Source organism: Entelurus aequoreus, linkage group LG06 (genome assembly GCF_033978785.1).
Source record: "Entelurus aequoreus isolate RoL-2023_Sb linkage group LG06, RoL_Eaeq_v1.1, whole genome shotgun sequence".
Lineage (NCBI taxonomy): Eukaryota > Metazoa > Chordata > Actinopteri > Syngnathiformes > Syngnathidae > Entelurus > Entelurus aequoreus.
In genome coordinates this window covers 63,419,306-63,431,483 of record NC_084736.1, presented here as the reverse complement: position 1 = coordinate 63,431,483, position 12,178 = coordinate 63,419,306, and the positions used below count along the sequence as shown (strand labels likewise).

At 39.2% G+C, this 12,178-nt stretch overlaps 1 protein-coding gene across 2 annotated transcripts in view; it reads left to right on the top strand.

The window, feature by feature from the left end:
• igsf9b (immunoglobulin superfamily, member 9b) overlaps positions 1-12,178 on the top strand; it is a 61,746-nt gene that overhangs the window by 44,559 nt on the left and 5,009 nt on the right. For both annotated transcript variants that reach the window (XM_062051197.1, XM_062051196.1), the window contains exons 4-18: positions 1,180-1,326; positions 3,026-3,177; positions 3,394-3,511; positions 3,781-3,922; positions 5,318-5,463; positions 5,527-5,669; positions 7,076-7,216; positions 7,279-7,395; positions 7,464-7,614; positions 7,710-7,821; positions 7,894-8,069; positions 8,144-8,382; positions 8,507-8,591; positions 8,691-8,861; positions 11,954-11,990. In XM_062051197.1, coding sequence (XP_061907181.1) covers positions 1,180-1,326; positions 3,026-3,177; positions 3,394-3,511; positions 3,781-3,922; positions 5,318-5,463; positions 5,527-5,669; positions 7,076-7,216; positions 7,279-7,395; positions 7,464-7,614; positions 7,710-7,821; positions 7,894-8,069; positions 8,144-8,382; positions 8,507-8,591; positions 8,691-8,861; positions 11,954-11,990 — 2,077 coding nt within the window. The remainder of the gene's footprint in view (positions 1-1,179; positions 1,327-3,025; positions 3,178-3,393; positions 3,512-3,780; positions 3,923-5,317; positions 5,464-5,526; positions 5,670-7,075; positions 7,217-7,278; positions 7,396-7,463; positions 7,615-7,709; positions 7,822-7,893; positions 8,070-8,143; positions 8,383-8,506; positions 8,592-8,690; positions 8,862-11,953; positions 11,991-12,178) is intronic.

Genomic DNA, 12,178 nt, shown 5'->3' with positions numbered 1-12,178 from the left:
GTTTCTCATTGTCATCCCATTGGGTTGAGTTTTTTCTTGCCCTGATGTGGGATCTGAGCCGAGGATGTCGTTGTGGCTTGTGCAGCCCTTTGAGACACTCGTGATTTAGGGCTATATAAGTCAACTTTGATTGATTGATTGACTCTATCGTCGGCCAAATTGATATAATTGATACCGCATATTGCGCAAACCTAGTTATGGCAAGCAGAACAATTGTATTTCAACTATTTATTTAGTTTAACTAGTTTTTCACCAAAAAGGTTATAACGTTTTATCCGATTACTTGATTAATCGAACAAACTAATGATAGATTGCTTGATTACTGAAATAATTGATAGCTGCAGTCCTAGAACGGATGTTTGACGACACTACGTAACCTAAGAAAATTGTTTGTCGCAAACAAGAATGACGGAATGCTGGGAACTTCCCCATATTTACTTTCAAACTGCTTTGGCCACGGCCTGGTATGAACAACGTGTGTGTTTCCCCCTCCTTCTCACATCCCTCTGTCGTTAAAAGGCTGAAGGGGGTAAAAAAATAAAAAAGAGTTCATTGAGAGGCAGAATAAAAGGAAAGAAAGCGTAAGGTGGGGGGGGGCTTCAGTCTGCAGTCACTAGGCAACCAACAGATCAAGTTTCAAAGTCTAAAAAGGAAATAGACCAAGTACACAGAAGGAGTGGATTCAGGAAGATGTGATAGTGAGATGTGAAATGTCCAGTGTGTGAGAGTGTGTAGGAATGCATGGGTACCTGTTTGTGGTGAGCATGTGCAGTCGCCCGTTCATAGATTTCGCTGGATCTAAAATTTTCTTGCCGCAATTTGATAATGCACTCAAATTCAGCTCAACTTCTGAGGCCCGACAAAACACCGCAAACTGAAAAGTTGCGGACTGTGTGTATGTGATCAATAAAAACATTTACTGGAATGAATGAAGGTTCATTCATTTTGTACGGAGTCCTTTAAGCAGTTTTATAGAAGAGACGCCTGAACAGTTTCTTATCCCTCATGATACAGTAAATATATGCTGAAAATATTAGGGGCTCAGCTGTAAAGTTCATGAGCGGCTGTGGCCTTTGTGTCATCCACACTGTAATCTCTGCTCCTGCATTTGCTGACTGTGGCTTTCTGACCGCCTGAGTGCACTGACCCCTCTGTGTCTCCTCTCCCTTCCTCCCGCAGGGCGTGTCTCTCTGTCACGGGGCGCCTCCCTGCTGGTGGAAAAGCTGACCCTGGAGGATGAGGGCTGGTTCGAATGCCGCATCCTGCTCCTAGATAGCAAAACGGACGACTTTCAAAACGGCACATGGACCTTCCTCTCCATCACAGGTGCAGCCCTGCAGGGTTTTTGGACAAACAAGAGCTGCTTATTTTGCTGGTTCATTATTGGTACTTTGATTGTTTACAGTGGGCACAGCATGTGGCTAAAAAGGTGCTGGCAACCTCAGTTCTCACTGTGTTATGCAATGATGAGCGCATCGTTCTGTCTTTGTAGAGAGAAGGCAGTACGTTTTCCACTCCTTTGTGGAGGGGCAAATGGGACCAAATGAAATAAATTAGTGCTGCCAAATGATACATTTTTTAAAATCAGATTAATCACACTTTTAAAATTAAAATTAAAATTTAAAATTAACTTTAAAAAAGAGCCCAATATTTGGACACAAATGCAATTTTATTGTCAGAATGTCATACAGGAACACTTTTTTAATGTTTTTCATGAATGCACGTTATTTATTTGTTCACAATTAAATTCTGATTCTTAGAGCGATGATTTGGTTTAGAATCGATTCTCGATTCAATACGACTGTTGATTCAAACATATTTACTAAGCACGTACGCTTTTTTTAAACTTATCTTTTCAAAAATGTATTCTAAAAAAAATGGATTTTAAAAACAAAATAGATTTTTGAAAAATATTAATGAGGTGGCGACTTGTCCAGGGTGTACCCCGCCTTCCGCCTGATTGTAGCTGAGATAGGCTCCAGTGCCCCCGCGACCCCGAAGGGAATAAGCGGTAGAAAATGGATGGATGGATGGATATTAATCGATTTAGATTATGAATAAGAATAGCAGGATAAAAAAATAATCGTGGTTCGGATGTAAATCGATTATTTTTGCGCACCCTAATATGCATGATTAAGGCAATAATTTTTTATGTTTACTCACATGAGTTAACTTGTTATTTTTGACGTCTTTAAAATAAATACATATTCAAATATATCTCTAAATGTTTCTTTATTTAATTGAAATTGGGATTTCATGAGGAAAATGTGTTATTAAATGTGCCAATTATTGTTTTAATGTAAAGTTATATTTATTTAAGTATTTATGTCAATGTATAATTAATTATTTAATATTTCACAAGTTAATTGTTCATTTCACAATTTAAGTAGTTCATGTTGGATTTAAATATATCATGAATAGATTATTTCACATTTAAATTACGTTTGTAGTTATTCAATTATTTAAGTTTTTATTTGATTAACCTGTGTGGCAGCTTCATTAATTTAGTTTATCCGTCAAACTCAGTCAGTAGTTAATTACACATTTAAGTAATTATTTGAAGATGTATGTATTTATTTAATTCTGTCCCATTTGACCCTACAGACTCTTTGTGTGAGCTCAATATTTTTTGGTTAAATGATCAAATATGAGAGCTCAACATAGGTTTTGTCATTGTTTTGTGCCATTCTTTCAGTTCTGCCAAAGATGTAACTGTGAATGTGAAAGTAGATTTGATTTGATTGTCCATTTAGTGAATGAAATACCTACTTTTGGTGTATCACGTTGCAGTATTCATTCTCGTACACAATAGTGGTTGAATGTGTCATGTTACATATAAATGTATAAATAGGTGAAGTCATTCCAAAAATAGACAAAAATATCTGATGTTACATTCATTTTAAGTGAATGGTGCAAGTGATGGCAGTGATGCAATAGAAAGAAAAAATTTAGTCTGTTAGTCTGAGCCACAGGTGTGGTAGAAATAAACAGAATAACTATTTCCCCTGTGCTGCCTTTGTTTCAGCTCCACCAGTGTTTATCAAGAGGCCACCAACTTTTGTGGAGGTTCTTCTTGGAGACTCACTGACACTCAGCTGTGGAGCTCATGGAAACCCTCGTCCAACTGTTGTGTGGCACAAAGATGAGAGCCCAATTGAGAAACATGAAAAAATCAAAGTGAGAAAGATGCCTTGCTTGCATTTGCAAATCTTAATGAAACCCTTAACAATTATCTGTGATAGTTGTAGCTAATTGTAAATACAGTTATAATAATAATAATACATTCATAATTAATTAATTACAATTAATAAAGTTGTAGCTAGTGTACTAATGATAATAAACAATGACATCTTTGAAATGTGTGCTCTTTCTTTCTCATTTGGCAATTTTCAGGTCTACAATGGTAGCTTGTCGTTGGCCTCAGTCACAAGAAACATCTCAGGAGTGTACAAATGTCACGTTTCCAATTCAGAGGGCAACCTGACACACACAACCCAGCTGCAGGTCAAAGGTGAGTGCTGAGGAATAGCAAGAGAGACACATTGTTTGTGAAGTAACACCGAAACGTTTATCCGTGGCATAGGTGAACTTGAAATAAGTCAGACTTAAAGGTCTACATTATTATTGGCAGTGATGTTGCAGCCTGTTTGACACTCATGGTCTGTAGTGACCCCTGCAGTTTTTTTTGTGTTATTGCAATAATTGTGGCCATGCTGCGAAGTTGACTCTCTGCATTCACAACAGCATGATATCAAGTTTCCTTTCGCTTTGCCTATGAAGGACCGCCAATCATCATCATCTCACCAGAAGACACCACTCTCAACATGTCCCAGGATGCAGTTCTGCAGTGCCAGGCTGATGCTTACCCTTCCAACCTCACATATGAATGGATGAAACAAGGGCAGAATGTTTACCATATTGAGTGAGTCTTTCGAATATTGCCATCCATAGTGTTTATTACATGTGTACTTTGTGTCAAATATAGTATCTTCATAAATTTATAGACACAATGCTGCCATTGATTGTTTTAGTTTAGGACTTCTGTGTCTTTTTTTAACTATAAATTTGATAAGACACATACAGTAAGGAAGGGATTCATATGGCCCCAATAATCAACCAATATGTGGAGGTTGGTTATTTTGTAATGCAGTCTGTTGAAAATGATGGAAAGGGCCGCTCTAAATAGCAACAACGCTGTGGTCAAAGTTAGAATCACCACAAAAGTGACCTTGTGGTTGGAGTGTCCGCCCTGAGATCGATAGGTCGTGAGTTCCAACCCCGGCCGAGTCATACCAAAGACTATAAAAATGGGACCCATTACCACCCTGCTTGGCACTCAGCATCAAGGGTTGGAATTGGGGGTTAAATCACCAAAATGATTCCCGAGCACGGCCATTGCTGCTGCTCACTGCTCCCCTCAGTAGTAAAACTCCTGCTTTTCTCATGGCCCAAATAGTTCACAGTAGCACTATACATAATCACAAAATAACCATTGATTGATTGATTGAATACCAGGGCGTCCAGTGAGGGGCATTTTGTACTCCCTCGTCCCAGGAAGAATGCTTAGCGGAAATCTTTTATTTATAGCTCTTTATCGCTCTGGAATAACCTGCCTCAAATTCTCACCGGCTTTGAAAGTAAACAGGTTTTTAAAAAGAGAGTAATATTTTATCTGAGTCTTTAAATTAGTTTGCTCGTTGATGAGTTGTTTGGTTTTATATTGTGTAGTTATATTTATATGGTAATTATTATTCTGTGACTGTAAATTGTTTGCTTGTTTTCTTATTGATGCTTTTATTTTTTTATTTGTTTGTTTATTGTGTAGTTATAATTATATGTTTTTACTTGTAATTGTATTGAATTGTGGACCCCAGGAAGACTAGTGGGTTGTTGAGGCAACCAGCTAATGGGGATCCTTTATAAAAATAAAAATAAAATCACCCCCCAGCGGGTGGAACAAGGGGATGGGTCAAATGCAGAGAGTAACCTAGTGTGTGTGTGACTATCAGTGGTACTTTAACTTAACTTAAAACACATGTTAAGATATTCAACTCTACTATGGCTGAAGTGGATAGTGAAATGATAATGAAAAAAAAATGTTACAATTAAATTTAACGTACATTTGTATACAGTATTTTTCCCCCCTCGGCCCATACATTGTCCGATCACTGCCATACTTGCCAAGCATAGTAGATACAAAACAGCACATTTGACAAAATGTATTCTAATTATTTCTTGTTATATATCAATTAACATTTGTTGACCACACAGTTTCTCCTCTGTCAATTAAATTACCTCTTGTCATGTTTGACTTCAGATCTCTAAAGTCCAGAGTGAAGGTTTTGGTGGATGGAACCCTTCTGATCCCTAATCTAATCCCAGAAGATGCTGGCAACTACACTTGCGTCCCAACCAATGGGATACTGTCCCCACCCTCAGCCTCAGCACACCTCAAAGTGAAACGTAAGAAAAGGGAGCCCTCCATGTTGCATTCTGTTAGTAGCTAATTCCTCCTCCCCACTGCAGACCCTGCTCGAGTTGGACGAATGCTCAAAGAAACCTACTTGCCGTCTGGTATGGAGGGTGTCATTGTTTGTCCTGTCCAGGCTGATCCTCCTGTGCTCTATGTGAACTGGACCAAAGATGGGAATAATTTGAATCTTGACAAAGTAAGTTATGTACAGTGCATCTGGAAAATATTTACAGTGCTCCACTTTTTCCACATTTTGTTATGTTACAAAAAAAATAATTTGTGTCCTCAAAATTCTACTTTAAAATTTTTAGATTGTAATTTATTTTTTGTTTTTTTGTTATTGCAATAATTGTGGCCATGCCGCGATGTTGACTCTCTGCATTCACAACAGCATGATATCTAGTTTCCTTTCGCTTTAATGACATAATGACAATAATAATGACAATGTGAAACTTTAAAACATTTTTTATTTTTTATTTTTATTTTTTTAAAGTTAGCTAATTTATTAAAAACTACAAAAAACTTTTGAAAAATCACATTTAACTAAATATTTACAGCCTTCGCTCAATATTTTGTTGATCCACCTTTGGCAGCAATTACGGCCACAAGTATCTTCGAATACAATGCCACAAGTTTGGCACACCTATTTTTGGGCTGTTTAGCCTGTTTCCTCTTTGCCCATTCCTCTTTGCAGCACCAAGTAGGATGGGAAGCGGTTTTCATCCAGGATGTCTCTGTACATTGCTGCATTTATATTTCACGCTATCCTGACTAGTCTCCCAGTTTCTGCCACAGAAAAACATCCCCACAGCATGATGCTGCCACCGCCATGCTTCACTATAGGGGTGGTGTTGGCCTGGTAAAGAGCGGTGCCTGGTTTCCTACAAACATGATGCCTGGCATTCACGCCAAAGAGTTCAATCTTTGTCTCATCAGACCAGGGAATTTTGTTTCTCATGGTCTGAGAGTATTTCATGTGCATGTTGGCAAACTTTTTACTAAAAAATGGCTTCCACCTGGTCACTATCCCATACATGCCTGATTGGTGGATTGTTTCAGAGATGTTTGTCCTTCTGGAAGGTTCTCCTCTCTCATCAGAGGAATGCTGTAGCTCTGACAGAGTGACCATCGGTCTTGGTCAGCTCCCTGACTAGACTAAGATGAATACAGCAATGTACAGAGACATCCTTGATGAAACCCAACGCTTCCCATCCAATCTGAGGTGCTGCAAAGAGGAATGGGCAAAACTACCCAAAGATAGGTGTGCCAAGCTTGTGGCATTGTATTTAAAAAGACTTGAGGCTGTAATTGCTGCCAAAGGTGCATCAACAAAGTATTGAGCAAAGGCTGTGAATAATTGTGTACATGTGATTTTTTTGGTTTTAATAAATTTGCTAAATAAAATAAAAACTTTCACATTGTCATTATGGGGATTTTTCTGAAGAATTTTGAGGACAAAAATTAATTTATTCCATTTCAGAATAAAGCTGTTACATAAAAAAATATGGAAAACGTGAAGTGCTGTGAATACTTTGCAGATGCACTGTAATGTAGCACCACTACTCTTTTGCAGTGGACATTTATCATGTTCTGTCTTTCTAGCTCCCAGGTTGGATGGTGAACTCAGAGGGCTCAGTTTTTATAGCAACAGCAAACGACATTGCGGTGGGCATGTACACTTGCACTGCGTATAACAGCTACGGGACCATGGGTCAGTCTGAGCCCACCCAGGTCTTTCTGCAGGTACGGAACTCTGTTTAGTCTCAGAGAAACATTTTTTGACAAAGACTGGTTCTATATTCCAGGATCCACCCACATTCCTAATGCCTCCTCGGCCGGAGTATCTTCAAGAGGTGGGCAGAGAGTTGATCATCTCCTGTGAAGCCAGTGGAGATCCCGCCCCCAACATAACATGGAGCAAGGTGCACAATTTTTGCTTAATAAAAGAAAATAGTTTAAAAAAAACAACCAAATACATCTTCTTTACCAGATTGGCCCTACTCCCCGTTCTCAGTACTACGTGTTGAGTAACGGTTCCCTCCTGCTTCAACCTCTCAGTAAAGACCACCATGGAGGATGGGAATGCTTGGCCTCTAACCGTGTAGCAACTGTCAGTGCAGGCACAGTGGTCATGGTGTTGGGTAAGTGGAGTCGCTGTCAAAAAAACAGGAGCAATCAGCATGCAAATGTTCATAATTCAACACGTTAAACTCACAAAACTACTTGTCTGTTTCAGGCACCAGTCCTCATGTTGTGTCTTCAGTATCTGTCAACACAGAGATGCACCAGGCCAATGTATCCTGGGCGCCTGGATTTGATGGCGGATACACCCAGAGGTTCACTGTGTGGTAAATAACACCATTATTGTGTCGTCCTTGTCAACTCTTGACATGCGTTTATATATGGCTTTTTAATGTTAGGGTCAAGCAGTCATCTAGAGGGAAACATGAATGGGCCTCGTTACCTGTACCCACGTCCAAGAACTACCTGCTGGTTACTGGTCTTCTGGCTGGGACTAGTTATCAGTTCAGTGTCCTACCTCAGAATAAACTCGGCTCTGGACCTTTCAGTGAAATAGTTACTGTTACAACTGAAGGTCTGTGAATATATTGAACCACTTTTGTATTGTGAAATGCATGGACTTAACTTAACTTTGTGTTTTCCTGTTAGCTCTGCCAACAGAAGCCCCAACTGTCATCACCACTCTACCAATACTGGAACCCCCCATTTTCTTGTCTGCCAACCGCACCAGACGAGGTGTTCTCCTCCAGTGGTCACCTCCTGAGGGTCCGTCCTCTCCGCTGACAGGTTATGTGCTGCAGGCTCGCCGGAATCAGGGCCAATGGGTCACCCTCAGCAGCAACATCAGTGCCAATCAGAGTGAAATCCTAGTACAAGGGCTGCTTCGTGTAAGGCGTGTTTGAAATCAAACATACAGTTGTGGTTACAATGCATGCACATTTTATCCTAAAAAAAGTATAATAATTGTTTTGTTTTACTCCAAGATGAGTTAATCACATTGCTGTGTTTCAGGACTCCAGTTATGAACTGAGGCTGTTGTCCTGCAGCAACAAAGTGTTCAGTGAACCAAGTGATTTCGTCAATATATCTACCACAGGTGAGAGACAGGTTTTCTTGTTTTAAAAAATATTGCATGCACAGATTTATTGTTTATTGAAAAATATTAATGACGACGATGTGACTGATGGGCTTACAGGGATGGAGATTTACCCTCTACGCCCAAGTTTCTTGGAGCGTGTCCCCGAGCCGCTGCTGGCAGGTGTAATCGCTGGAGTGTGCTTCCTTTTCATGGCCATTGTGCTATCCTTGGTAACGGCTTGCTATATGAGTAACTGGAGAGAACGCCGGCGCAGGAAGAGACAAAAAGGTCAAATATCATATTTATAGATATCTTACTTACTAATACGAATGCCTTTGATGTGGAATAAAACACAATCATTTAAAGGAGACCTATGATGATTTGAATCTACATTTAAAACACTTTCTCGTGGTCTGAATCAGTGTGTCTTGACCATAGTTGGGCCGCATAAAAATATCTGTTCATCAGCTGTGGTCTGTATGGGCCGCAGCGATACTCTGTTGTAATACACGTTTTCCACCACATGTGGCAGTAATGACAATTCCATCCCTTCAATTTCTACCGCTTGTCCCTCTCGGGGTCGTGGGGGTGGCTGGAGTCTATCCCAGCTGCATTCGAGCGGAAGGCGGGGTACACCCTGGACAAGTCACCACCTCATCGCAGGGCCAACACAGATAGACAGACAACATTCAACATACAGAAAAAGTCTGGAGCTAAAGTCATAGAGACGTTTCTTAAGCGCAAAAATGTTGACTTGAGTGGAGAGGATTAGCTGGAGCCTATCCCAGCTGACTTCTGGCAAGAGGCCAGATACACCATAGACTGGTCGCCAGCCAATCACAGGGCACATATAGACAACCATTCACACTCACATTCATACCTAGTGACAATTTAGTCTTCAATTAACCTAAAACCTGTGTTTTCATTGTCACTTAAATTGTATTGACAATTTATTTAAGTTTATTTATTAATATCAATATAGTTAGAATTCATTTATTTTAGCACTACATAACTGTTAGTATTTTTTTTTTTGCAGTTTTTATGAGTCCCTTCTTTTGCAGTAAATTTGATTAGTACTTAATTTGGTAATCAGAATGGCTTAAAAAGTCATGAAGCCTTGATTATAATCGTTGTGATTGACACATGATTTCATATAATTTGACAAGGTTTGTCCTGTCAAACTGTAAGTAGGTTATACTGTATATACAGTAATTAGTGAGTATGATTAAAATCAATAGTAAGATTACTAATCCAGTGTTAATATTGGAGTCAACCCTGAGCCCCTCTTTAGTGGAAAAGTTTGGCCCTGAGGTAAAAAAAAGGTTAAGAACCCCTGGTCTAGATAATATGTATTGGATATACTTTGGTGTAAATTTAGCTTCATAGTCACGTTTATAACCTACAAACCCGGTTTCCATGTGAGTTGGGAAATTGTGTTAGATGTAAATATAAACGGAATACAATGATTTGCAAATCCTTCTCAACCCATATTCAATTGAATGCACTACAAAGACAAGATATTTGATGTTCAAACTCATAAACTTTTTTTTTTTTTTTGCAAATAATAATGAACTTAGAATTTCATGGCTGCAACACGTGCCAAAGTAGTTGGGAAAGGGCATGTTCACCACTGTGTTACATGGCCTTTCCTTTTAACAACACTCAGTAAAAGTTTGGGAACTGAGGAGACAAATTTTTTAAGCTTCTCAGGTGGAATTCTTTCCCATTCTTGCTTGATGTACAGCTTAAGTTGTTCAACAGTCCGGGGGTCTCCGTTGTGGTATTTTAAGCTTCATAATGCACCACACATTTTCAATGGGAGACAGGTCTGGACTACAGGCAGGCCAAGCTAGTACCTGCACTCTTTTACTATGAAGCCACGTTGATGTAACACGTGGCTTGGCATTGTCTTGCTGAAATAAGCAGGGGCGTCCATGGTAACGTTGCTTGTATGGCAACATATGTTGCTCCAAAACCTGTATGTACCTTTCAGCATTAATGGCGCCTTCACAGATGTGTAAGTTACCCATGTCTTGGGCACTAATACACCCCCATACCATCACAGATGCTGGCTTTTCAACTTTGCGCCTGTAACAATCCGGATGGTTCTTTTCCTCTTTGGTCCGGAGGACACGACGTCCACAGTTTCCAAAAACAATTTGAAATGTGGACTCGTCAGACCACAGAACACTTTTCCACTTTGTATCAGTCCATCTTAGATGAGCTCAGGCCCAGCGAAGCCGACAGCGTTTCTGGGTGTTGTTCATAAACGGTTTTCGCCTTGCATAGTAGAGTTTTAACTTGCACTTATAGATTTAGCGACCAACTGTAGTTACTGACAGTGGGTTTCTGAAGTGTTCCTGAGCCCATGTGGTGATATCCTTTACACACTGATATCGCTTGTTGATGCAGTACAGCCTGAGGGATCGAAGGTCACGGGCTTAGCTGCTTACGTGCAGGAATTTCTCCAGAATCTCTGAACCCTTTGATGATTTTACGGACCGTAGATGGTGAAATCCCTAAATTCCTTGCAATAGCTGGTTGAGAAATATGTTGTCTTTGAAGCATATTCAACTGAATATGGGTTGAAAAGGATTTGCAAATCATTGTATTCCGTTTATATTTACATCTAACACAATTTCCCAACTCATATGGAAACGGGGTTTGTACTTTCTGCATATGTGTGCACGATGATCTTTTGTGGCGGTGTTCCCAGGTTGCAAATGCAGTTCCCACCCTCTCCAAAAGTATTACAATGTATCTTTTGAAAATGTACACTGTTTAAATATTAATGTTTTTTTCCCGACACGATCGAAAATAAACTTAATAAATATTATATTGACTCCCCGGCAACATTAGGTATGCTTGCCCATTCGCCATATGATACAGAGCTGCATAAAAAAGCAGTTTTTCCGCATTATTTATTTTTCTGCATGTCACACATAAGAGTTATTGTGCATATGCCAAGATTAGATAATCAAATAATACGTTATCTTACATTTTCTTGTGTTTTCTCAAACCAAGTAGTAATGTCGCCTTCTTTTTTCATCTGAGTTCAGTCCAATTTTGTACTGGTCCATCTGGTCAAAAAAGTTCTGTGTTAAATGTCATAAAGACAAATAAACACATAAGTAATTGCCTTACAGACATTAGAGCAGGTGGTAGGGCATTATATGAGAATGAATAACACACAAGGCTGCAGGCAGCCGCCATAACAGTCTTACAGCATAAAGTAGATATTGTTTAACATGAGTATCTAACATTGTAACAACATTTATAAGTCAGAAGAGACGAAAATCATCATTGGTCCCCTTTAAATATATGTGCACTGTCATGAATGGACAACAAGTCTTATGTTTTAATTTATGCTTTTATTTTAGATCTCCCATCTGCTTTCCAGAAGAGCCCATCTTCAGAGTAAGTGAAGATCTTAAACATGAAAAAACAACTGGAACTAACATAGATAGTACACCATTTTTTAGTTATAATAATGTCCTTATAGTTTTCTCTGACATGTAATGTCAATTGAATGAATGAATGAAATATGTTTATTTCAGTCATACTAATTTAATATACTTGCTGAATGACTGTTGAATAATTTTAAC